At 43.5% G+C, this 11,760-nt stretch overlaps 1 protein-coding gene across 3 annotated transcripts in view; it reads left to right on the top strand.

Annotated features, from left to right (window-relative positions):
- The first annotated feature begins 1,357 nt into the window (after nt 1-1,357).
- The window catches only part of LOC109897676 (ATP-dependent Clp protease ATP-binding subunit clpX-like, mitochondrial), a 30,512-nt gene continuing 20,109 nt past the window's right edge, over nt 1,358-11,760 (top strand). Inside the window, exons 1-8 of one of the 3 annotated variants that reach the window (XM_031832967.1) lie at nt 1,358-1,689; nt 2,135-2,203; nt 4,222-4,388; nt 5,572-5,689; nt 5,868-6,022; nt 6,726-6,882; nt 9,123-9,164; nt 11,322-11,498. In XM_031832967.1, coding sequence (XP_031688827.1) covers nt 2,149-2,203; nt 4,222-4,388; nt 5,572-5,689; nt 5,868-6,022; nt 6,726-6,882; nt 9,123-9,164; nt 11,322-11,498 — 871 coding nt within the window. In that variant the 5' untranslated portion in view covers nt 1,358-1,689; nt 2,135-2,148. Of the gene's footprint in view, nt 1,690-1,848; nt 2,005-2,134; nt 2,204-4,221; nt 4,389-5,571; nt 5,690-5,867; nt 6,023-6,725; nt 6,883-9,122; nt 9,165-11,321; nt 11,499-11,760 lie in introns of those variants that run through there. The other 2 variants (XM_031832964.1, XM_031832966.1) reach the window with 2 other exon arrangements.

The following is an 11,760-nucleotide window of genomic DNA, read 5'->3' as shown; positions in this document are numbered from 1 at the left end:
CACCTCTGAAACCAGATTGCATAGCAGAGAAGGTATGGTGAGATTCGAAATGGTCGGTAATCTGTTTGTTGACTTGGCTTTCAAAGACCTTAGAAAGGCAGGGTAGGATAGATATAGGTCTGTAGCAGTTTGGGTCAAGAGGGTCCCCCACTTTGAAGAGGGGGATGACTGCAGCTGCTTTCCAATCTTTGGGAATCTCAAACGACACGAAAGAGAGGTTGAACAGGCTAGTAATAGGGGTGGCAACAATTTCGGCAGATCATTTTAGAAAGAAAGGGTCCCGATTGTCTAGCCCAGCTGATTTGTAGGGGTCCAGATTTTGCAGCTCTTTCAGAACATCAGCTGACTGGATTTGGGAGAAGGAGAAATGGGGAAGGCTTGGGTGAGTTGCTATGGGGGGTGCTGTTGACCGGGGTAGGGGTAGCCAGGTGGAAAGCATGGCCAGACGTAGAAAAATTCTTATTGAAATTCTCAATTATAGTGGATTTATCAGTGGTGACAGTGTTTCCTATCTTCAGTGCAGTGGGCAGCTGGGAGGAGGTGTTCTTATTCTCCATGGATTTTACAGTGTCCCAGAACTTTTTTGAGTTAGTGTTGCAGGAAGCAAATTTCTGCCTTGGCTTTTCTAACTGCCTGTGTATAATGGTTTCTAGCTTCCCTGAAAAGCTGCATATCACAGGGGCTGTTCGATGCTAATGCAGAACGCCATAGGATGTTTTTGTGTTGGTTAAGGGCAGTCAGGTCTGGGGAGAACCAAGGGCTATATCTGTTCCTGGTTCTAAATTTCTTGAATGGGGCATGCTTATTTAAGATGGTTAGGAAGGCATTTAAAAAAAATAACCAGGCATCCTCTACTGACGGGATGAGATCAATATCCTTCCAGGATACCCCGGCCAGGTCGATTAGAAAGGCCTACTCGCTGAAGTGTTTCAGGTAGCGTTTGACAGTGATGCGTGGAGGTCGTTAGACCGCTGACCCATTACGGATGCAGGCAATGAGGCAGTGATCGCTGAGATCTTGATTGAAGACAGCAGAGGTGTAATGACAAATGAGAAATGTCACCATAAGCATGTTTCATGCAGACAGAGTACTACAATCCCTTTAGGCTCAGCTGATAGTGTGCACCACAACAGCACAGTAGTCTTCCACATTTATTTCCTCTACAATTCAGAATAGAACGCACTACATACAGTACATTATAGAAGAGAGTAGGCCTAGAATTTGTGAAGGTCCCTTTCCTGAAACTGGTTTAGTAATTTAATAATCACCTTCACGGTAGATGGCAGCAGATGTGACGAAATGACCTCAAACCAATCCAAGGGAATAATCATTTTACACTTCCACTCGACTTGGATTTATCTGACGCAGACAGACAACAACACTGTTCTGAAATACGTAATAACACAGGGGGGGTTGCTGGCCTCGGTCTTGCAATTTGCCTGACCTACTAACATCAAACGTTATATCACACAGGGGTCCAGTCGTTCAACCTGTATCGGGGCAGGGGGTAATATCGGTCCGAGTTGAAGCGGGTTACACATGCTATCTGGACAGTGACATTGGTATGACACCGTTGACCTGCGACCATACACATTTACAGTGTCAACGGAATTGTACTCCGGAAGAAACTGTCAAGACTTGTTTTGGTTCCATCGTGCTCTTTTACGAGTCGACAGGTAATGTTAGCTGGTTAGCAAACCATATTATTTTTTAAATTGTCAAGACACATTTTTTTGCGTTTTAAACATGTCAAATAGTTTGCCAGTTTAACGGTTTAGTTCTCTTTGACCTGCTAACTATACCTCTCTTCCGGAATGCTCACTTGTTTTTCTATCGCTAGCCCCGTTTGCTAAGTTGTTAGCTGCCCCACTCCAATCCAAATCAGACATTGCCAGGCCTACCAGCTCTAGGGGGTGTTCATTTTGTTTAATAAATAGCTAGTTAGCACGTATCTACGCCAGCTACCTGTTGACAGGTGAACTTGAATGGCTAGCTAACTGTATTGTAAGTAAGGAGTTTAGTTTGTCAGATTTGTTTGACTTTGCTAGGTACTGTAGCTGTGGCCTGTGAAATTTAGCAGCTGTCCGAGATGATCCATGCTAGCTAATCCTGCTTCATTGTTTTTATTTGCTAGACCTCGACTAAAGTATGTCTTGCCCATGCACATCGGCCGCGAGGATATTCTTGAATTCAGCACAGAGAGGTAAGAACAGATTGCAATCTTGAGAAATTGTAATAACTACAGCTACTTATTCGCATTACATTTTAAACGCTTCTGCTAGCTAGCTAGCTAACTTGCTAACCAGCAAATGACAGTGCCTTCGCAAAGTATTCACACCACTTGACTTGTTCCACAATCTGTTGTTACAATGTGAGATAAAAATTGATTGAATTGTCCGTTTTTTTTGTCAACTATCTACACAAAATAGAAAGAACAATTCAAACTTTTTTTTAAATATATTATTTAAATTAAACACTAACCTTGATTAGATTCAAGTATTCAACCCCCTTAGTCAATACGTGTTAGAATCACCTTTGACAGTGATTACAGCTGTGTGTCTTTCTGGGTAAGTCTCCAAGAGCTTTTCACACCTGGATTGTGCAATATTTGTCCATTATTCTTTAAAAAAATATTTAAGCTCTGTCAAGTAGATTGTTGATTATTTCTAGACAGCCATTTTCATGTCTTGCCATAGATTCTAAAGACCGTTTAAGTCTAAACTGTAACTAGGCCCCTCAGAAACATTCAATGTTGTGTTGGTAAGCAACTCCAGTGTATATTTGGCCTTGTGTTTTAGGTTATTGTCCTGCTGAAAGTTGACTTTGTCTCCCAGTGTCTGTTTGCCTGTGCTTAGCTCTATTCTGTTTCTTTTTATCAAAAAAAAAACTCCCTAGTCCTTGCCGATGACAAGCATACCCATAACATGATGCAGCTACCACCAGGCTTGAAAATATGAAGAGTGGATGTGTTGTGTTGGATTTGCCCCAAACATGATGCTTTGTATTCAGGACATAAAGTTAATTTCTTTGCTACATGTTTTTGCAGTTTTACCTTAGTGCCTTTTTGCAAACATGATGCTTTCTTTATGTTCACTCTGTCATTTATGTTAGTATTGTGGAGTAACTACAGTGTTTTTGTTACATCCTCAGTTATCTCATATCACAGCCTTAAACTCTAACTGTTTTAAAATCACCATTGGCCTCTTGGTGAAATCCCTGAGTGGTTTCCTTCCTTTCTGGAAACTGTGTTAGGAAGGGCGTCTGTAACTTTGTAGTGATTGGGTATATTGATGCACCATCTAAAGTGTAATTAATAACTTCACCATGCTCAAAGGGACATTCAATGTGTGCTTATTTTTTTTGCGAACCATTGGAAAACCTCCCTGGTCTTTGTGGTTGAATCTGTGCTTGAAATTCACTGCTCGACTGAGGGACCTTACAGATAATTGTATGTGTGGGGTATAGAGATGGGGATGTAATTTTAAAATCATGTTAAACGCTATTATTGCACACAGAGTGGGCCCATGCAACTTATGTTACTTGTTAAGCACATTTTTACTCCTGAACTTATTTCGGCTTGCCATAACTAAGGGGTTGAATACTGATTGACTCAAGACATTTCAGCTTTTAATTTTTTAATTTTTTAAATAAAAATGTCTAAACTTAATTCCACCCTGACATTGTGGGGTATTGAGTGTATATCAGTGACACAAAATATCATGGTGATCGATTTTAAATTCATGCTGTAACAACAATGTGGAAAAAGTTATGGCGTGATGGCACTGTAGCTCAATTTCAGTGGATAAGCTAAAGTTATGTGACGTTGACCTCGTGAACTACGCCGTGTTCATGTGATAGTCGGGAACTCGTGAACTGAATTCTCCCGACTTGATAACTGGTTGAACGCGGCACGTTGTATAACTACAACCAGTTAGCAAGTCGGAAATGTCAGACTTTCCTAGTTCCGACTAGCACGTGGACGCAGCACAAGTTTTGAAAACGGGTCACCTGTTGCATCCATTTATGATACATGGTGGTGTGAGAAAATTGAGTGCGATGTCACAAATGCAGCGTTCATGAGGTGGCAGCTAGCTAGCTATATTTCCATAATACCAATAGTTGATGTTGACATTTGGGGCGAGTTTGTTTTTTGAAATGTCAAAGTGAATGGATTATAACACCGGCCAAAACATTTGGTTGCATGGTGTTTCTGTTGTACAGGGCTGTCTTGTTCTCGGGTTCAGCTCTATGCTTTGAGCAGACCTGGTTGGGGTTTTCGTGAAGCTCCTCTACCTCGCATAGTCCAAGTGAGATCCTTCCATGAAACTGCAGTATGTTTTGCCTCTAAAGATGGAACGACTAAGGATGGATCCAGCGATGGAGGAAAGGTAAACCTGATTCCACTGGATTGTGTCATGTCTGTTTGACACCTTTTTTCTTTCTTTCTTTAAAAAACAAAAAGTATGAATCACACACTGGTGACTAGCTTGGACCCAGATCAGTTTGTGCTGTCTTTCGTACTGCTATGGTCATTGCCAAACATGGCATAACAACGTGGAAGGACGGCATAAACAGATCTGGGAACAAGCTAAGTGATGACAGCCATAATGTAATGACTGAACTGAAATGGAATTAAACTCTGACAAGGCACAAGAATAGACTTTCTAATAAATCAAAATGTGCAGAATACAACAACTGTAGACTTTACCGTGAAATGCTTACTCAGGAGCCTTTTCCCAACAATGCAGTGTTTAAAAGTAAGAAAATTTGTCAAATAAAAAAGGAAATTGGAACACAATAACAATAACAAGGTAATATACAAGGAGTACCAGTACCGAGTCAATGGGCAGGGACACAAAGGGATTGCGGTAATATGTAAATGTGGGTAGGAGTAGAAATGACTATCAGGATAGATAATAAAGAGAAGCAGCAGCGGAATTTGAAGATTGTTTGAGTGTCAGTGTAGTGTGTCGGAGAGTCGGCGCGGTGTGTCGGAGAGTCGGCGTGGTGCGGTGTGTCGGAGAGTCGGCGTGGTGCGGTGTGTCGGAGAGTCGGCGTGGTGTGTCGGAGAGTCGGCGCGGTGTGTCGGAGAGTCAGCGTGGTGCGGTGTGTCGGAGAGTCCGTCTAGTGTATCGGTGTGTCGGCGTGGTGCGGTGTGTCGGAGAGTCCGTCTAGTGTATCGGTGTGTCGGAGAGTCGGCGCGGTGCGGTGTGTCGGAGAGTCGGCGCGGTGTGGTGTGTCGGAGAGTCGGCGCGGTGTGGTGTGTCGGAGAGTCAGTGTGGTGTGGCGTGTCGGCGAGTCAGTGTGGTGGGTCGGAGATTCGGTGTGGTGGGTTGGAGAGTCAGTGTAGTGTGCATAGAGTCAGTGTGGTGTGTTGGAGAGTCAGTGTAGTGTGATGGAGTGTGCATAGAGTCAGTGTAATACATGCTACAACCCCAGTGGTTTCAATAAGTGATAGCTACTGTACATAGAAACAAGTTTCCTCTGTGTCTAAATTATGTTTTTCTGCTGTGTTGCATTCATGATACAATCTCTCTCTCTCTCTCTCCTTTGTGTCCATCATATATGCAGAAGAGCATCAGTGAAGGAAAGAGATTGGCGGGCTCTTCTGGTGGATCAGGGAAGGGGGGTAACCAGCTGCACTGTCCCAAATGTGGAGACCCATGTACACATGTAGAGACCTTTGTATGTGAGGACCAAAAAATACTCCATTCACATGGGCTGTGTTTTCTAAAGACTCCAGTTGCAGAAAAAGCAGCCGTATAAAATGATTGACTTGTCACACAGTCACCTACTGTTTTTATTAAATCAGAAACGCGATAAAGAAACATTTCAATATTCTCACTTCTTGTTTTGTTTCTCTTCAGCGTCAACACGTTTTGTGAAGTGTGAGAAATGCCATCACTTCTTCGTGGTTCTCTCTGAGACGGACTCTAAGAAGGGCCTGAATAAAGAAGCAGAGTCGCCCGCTGAGGCTGTCAAAATGGCCTTCGCACAGAAACCTCCCCCGCCACCCAAAAAGGTAGGAGCACAGAAACCTCCCCCCGCCACACAAAAACGTCCCCCGCCACACAGAAACGTCCCCCGCCACCCAAAAAGGTACGAGCACAGAAACCTCCCCCCGCCACACAGAAACCTCCCCCCGCCACACAGAAACTCCCCCGCCACACAGAAACCTCCCCCCGCCACACAGAAACCTCCCCCCGCCACACAGAAACCTCCCCCCGCCACACAGAAACCTCCCCCCGCCACTCAAAAAGGTACGAGCACCAATGACAACAAACAACAACTGGTTCTAGTTTCTATGATGTAATGATTATCCTTAAACAGGAACTACTATGGTAATGCTGCTGGTATACCTGGTGCTGTCATTAAGCAATACGTTCCGAGGTGGTGTGGTGTATGGCCAATATACCACGGCTAAGGGCTGTTCTTAGGCACGACAACGCAAGGTGGAGTACATTGGCCATATACCACAAACCCCCGAGGTACCTTATTGCTATTATTAACTGGTTACCAACTTAATTAGAGCAGTAAAAATAAATGTTTTGTCATACACATGGTATACGGTCTGATATACCACAGCAGTCAGCCAATCAGCATTCAGTGCTCGAACCACCCAGTTTATAATGCATTATGATACAGTTCATGTATTGTTAGACTTGTCATGAAGAGCAAGTATGACCACGTAATATTGTCTTATAGTCGTTGAACCTGCCTTTCAGATCTATGCCTACCTGGACAAGTACGTAGTGGGTCAGTCCTATGCTAAGAAAGTGCTGGCGGTAGCTGTGTATAATCACTACAAGAGAATCTACAACAACATCCCTGCTGGGAGCAGACAGGTGGAGGTGGAGAAACAGGCCTCGCTCACTCCACGAGGTCAGTAGTACAGTCTACTGTTAGTTAGAAACAGGCCTCATTCACCCCGAGGTCAGTAGTACAGTCTACTGTTAGTTAGAAACAGGCCTCGCTCACCACGAGGTCAGTAGTACAGTCTACTGTTAGTTAGAAACAGGCCTCGCTCACACCACGAGGTCAGTAGTACAGTCTACTGTTAGTTAGAAACAGGCCTCGTTCACCACGAGGTCAGTAGTACAGTCTGCTGTTAGTTAGAAACAGGCCTCGCTCACTCCACGAGGTCAGTAGTACAGTCTACTGTTAGTTAGAAACAGGCCTTGTTCACCCCGAGGTCAGTAGTACAGTCTACTGTTAGTTAGAAACAGGCCTCGCTCACTCCACGAGGTCAGTAGTACAGTCTACTGTTAGTTAGAAACAGGCCTTGTTCACCCCGAGGTCAGTAGTACAGTCTACTGTTAGTTAGAAACAGGCCTTGTTCACCACGAGGTCAGTAGTACAGTCTGCTGTTAGTTAGAAACAGGCCTCGCTCACCCCGAGGTCAGTAGTACAGTCTACTGTTAGTTAGAAACAGGCCTCGCTCACCCCGAGGTCAGTAGTACAGTCTACTGTTAGTTAGAAACAGGCCTCACACCACGAGGTCAGTAGTACAGTCTACTGTTAGTTAGAAACAGGCCTCATTCACCCCGAGGTCAGTAGTACAGTCTACTGTTAGTTAGAAACAGGCCTCGCTCACCCCGAGGTCAGTAGTACAGTCTACTGTTAGTTAGAAACAGGCCTCGCTCACCCCGAGGTCAGTAGTACAGTCTACTGTTAGTTAGAAACAGGCCTCGCTCACCCCGAGGTCAGTAGTACAGTCTACTGTTAGTTAGAAACAGGCCTCATTCACCCGAGGTCAGTAGTACAGTCTACTGTTAGTTAGAAACAGGCCTCGCTCACCCCGAGGTCAGTAGTACAGTCTACTGTTAGTTAGAAACAGGCCTCGTTCACCCCGAGGTCAGTAGTACAGTCTACTGTTAGTTAGAAACAGGCCTCGTTCACCCCGAGGTCAGTAGTACAGTCTACTGTTAGTTAGAAACAGGCCTCCTTCACCCCGAGGTCAGTAGTACAGTCTACTGTTAGTTAGAAACAGGCCTCGCTCACTCCACGAGGTCAGTAGTACAGTCTACTGTTAGTTAGAAACAGGCCTCGCTCACCCCGAGGTCAGTAGTACAGTCTACTGTTAGTTAGAAACAGGCCTTGTTCACCACGAGGTCAGTAGTACAGTCTACTGTTAGTTAGAAACAGGCCTTGTTCACCACGAGGTCAGTAGTACAGTCTACTGTTAGTTAGAAACAGGCCTTGTTCACCACGAGGTCAGTAGTACAGTCTACTGTTAGTTAGAAACAGGCCTTGTTCACCACGAGGTCAGTAGTACAGTCTACTGTTAGTTAGAAACCGGCCTCGTTCACCCCGAGGTCAGTAGTACAGTCTACTGTTAGTTAGAAACAGGCCTCGCTCACCCCGAGGTCAGTAGTACAGTCTACTGTTAGTTAGAAACAGGCCTTGTTCACCACGAGGTCAGTAGTACAGTCTACTGTTAGTTAGAAACCGGCCTCGTTCACCCCGAGGTCAGTAGTACAGTCTACTGTTAGTTAGAAACAGGCCTCGCTCACCCCGAGGTCAGTAGTACAGTCTACTGTTAGTTAGAAACAGGCCTTGTTCACCACGAGGTCAGTAGTACAGTCTACTGTTAGTTAGAAACAGGCCTCGTTCACCACGAGGTCAGTAGTACAGTCTACTGTTAGTTAGAAACAGGCCTCGTTCACCACGAGGTCAGTAGTACAGTCTACTGTTAGTTAGAAACAGGCCTCGCTCACCCGGAGGTCAGTACAGTTAGTCATTTGGTTGAACACTTTAATTTAATTTTTTAAAGTTTGCTTACTTCAAAATAGTAGAATTTCATTAGGCAACAGTGTTATACTTTCATTATTATGATCAAAGAACTAACCACTGTTTACTAGAATGTTCTGAAACTCCTGTTCAGTGGTCAGTCACCTCCAAGGTGCTCTCGTCTGTATCATTTGGCATTTGCTCAATGATTTACTTTTACCCCCACGATCAACATCTTAAATGGACGATGATAATGGATTTCAACAAGATAATGGATTTCAACAAGATGATAATGGATTTAACAAGATGATAATGACAAGAATCAACAGTGGAATCTGATACTCTCTTACAAGGCTGCAGTGATAATAATGATGATGTCATCCTCTCTATAGAACTAGAGACGAGAAGACGGGAGGATGAGTACAGATTCACAAGTAAGTGATTTGATTGGTCGACCTTGCATAGCTTTCTCCGTATCATTGGCTATTTTAAACATGACACTTTTTGATTTTCAAGAATTGCTCAAATGCCAAAGTTTACAGACAAAACTCATAGTATCTTGTTGTCAATGACTTGTCGTTTTGCGGGTGTGTTAGATTAATTATTTTATAAATAATTTTCCATATGATTTTAAGTGTAATAAATTGTGGTGGTGGAAACAATCGATAGTTACATATCGGGATATTATTTTGATGATATATTATATCTTATCGTTTTTTTGTTTTTTTTACAAAATCGCAATATTATTTTTGCCCTAGTTGGCTCTACCTGCACCAACACAATATGTTTGCAACATCGAATCACAGTATAGACACAGTACATATAGAATCGTGAGAATGGTATGGTGATAATATGGTATGTTGATAATATGGTATGGTGAGGTCTCTCAGTATGGTGATAATATAGTATGGTGATAATATGGTATGGTGAGGTCCCTCAGTATGGTGATAATATGGTATGGTGATAATATAGTATGGTGATAATATGGTATGGTGATAATATGGTATGGTGAGGTCCCTCAGTATGGTGATAATATGGTATGGTGAGGTCCCTCAGTATGGTGATAATATGGTATGGTGATAATATGGTATGGTGAGGTCCCTCAGTATGGTGATAATATGGTATGGTGAGGTCCCTCAGTATGGTGATAATATGGTATGGTGATAATATGGTATGGTGAGGTCCCTCAGTATGGTGATAATATGGTATGGTGATAATATGGTATAGTGATAATATGGTATGGTGAGGTCCCTCAGTATGGTGATAATATGGTATGGTGAGGTCCCTCAGTATGGTGATAATATGGTATGGTGATAATATGGTATGGTGAGGTCCCTCAGTATGGTGATAATATAGTGTTGTGAGGTCCCTCAGTATGGTGATAATATGGTATGGTGATAATATGGTATGGTGATAATATGGTATGGTGAGGTCCCTCAGTATGGTGATAATATGGTATGGTGATAATATGGTATGGTGAGGTCCCTCAGTATGGTGATAATATGGTATGGTGATAATATGGTATAGTGATAATATGGTATGGTGAGGTCCCTCAGTATGGTGATAATATAGTGTTGTGAGGTCCCTGGAAATTCCCAGCCCCAGTAATAAATAATCTGTGTGCACGTTGTGAACTCGATGTAGCTAGTCGCCATGCTGAACAGATAAGGTGTCCCAATGACCCAGAAAATACATTTGTAGTCAAATTAATTTATATGGCCCTTCGTACATCAGCTGATATCTCAAAGTGCTGTACAGAAACCCAGCCTAAAACCCCAAACAGCAAGCAATGCAGGTGTAGAAGCACGGTGGCTAGTCTTGCTATCTATCCCAGCCTTCGGCCCTGCTCTCCTCATTCACACCAGGGTTCAAATATTATTTTGCAGTTTTTACGACTATTCTAGTGGTTCCATTGTGGTTCCATTGCACCAGGCAAGCTCAATCAAGCACATATAAAGTATTTGAAATGATTTTGAATACTATTTGAACCCAGGTCTGCTTTTCTTCATTTCGGTAACTCCACACTGGTTCCCAGTTCAGTTTAGCAGTGCAGGGTGCATGTATTTTTAGATTGAACTTGGACCTATTGCTGCAATGGCAGCAGGCAGCACCACAGATACTGATACTTCACATTATAACTAGAGAGCCTAGATTATGCAATATCATGCCCAGGGAAAAAAACACACAAAAAACAAGACCCAAACTTGTTATAAATATATAACACAATTCATTAATACATTACATACTTTTAATACAACTTAAGTTGCCAGATCACAGAGAGTAGGCCAACATTGCATAGCCTGTTCGGGAAAAGTTACCTTTTATTGCCTGGTCATTGCTATGAGGGATGGGAAACATTGACCCAAAATGGATTCCCCTAGCCTGGGTGCCAGTCTTTTTTCCTGCCCTCTCGCCAACTCCTTTATGGAATCAGTCATGTCGAAGAAGCTTGACAAAGATGGCAGTGGAGTTGACATTTGGCAAGAGAACAAACCGATCTGGGACCAGGTTAGAATTCACCACTGTCCCGCTGCCAAATCTGAACCCAAATATACAATACGACTGTTTCTTGTTTACGTTTGTCATTATAGAACTCCTTCAAATAGCAGGGATCAGTCCCCATGGCAACGCCCTGGGAGCCTCCATGCAGCAACAGGCCACTCAGCAGGCTCCTCAGGAGAGGAGGGGCGGAGACGTGTTAGACTCCACACACACCGACATCAAACTGGAGAAGAGCAACATCGTGCTGCTAGGCCCCACCGGATCAGGTTAGTAGACTACTCGTGACGTCATCAAAGTGGTTCTGACATCACTCGTGACGTCATCAAAGCAGTTCTGACATCACTCGTGACGTCATCAAAGCAGTTCTGACATCACTCGTGACGTCATCAAAGCAGTTCTGGCATCACTCGTGACGTCATCAAAGCAGTTCTGGCATCACTCGTGACGTCATCAAAGCAGTTCTGGCATCACTCGTGACGTCATCAAACCAGTTCTGGCATCACTCGTGACGTCATCAAACCAGTTCTG

Source organism: Oncorhynchus kisutch, linkage group LG10 (genome assembly GCF_002021735.2).
Source record: "Oncorhynchus kisutch isolate 150728-3 linkage group LG10, Okis_V2, whole genome shotgun sequence".
Taxonomy (NCBI): domain Eukaryota; kingdom Metazoa; phylum Chordata; class Actinopteri; order Salmoniformes; family Salmonidae; genus Oncorhynchus; species Oncorhynchus kisutch.
The sequence above is the reverse complement of the archived record's forward strand: the minus strand, read 5'-3'. Positions and strand labels throughout refer to the sequence as shown.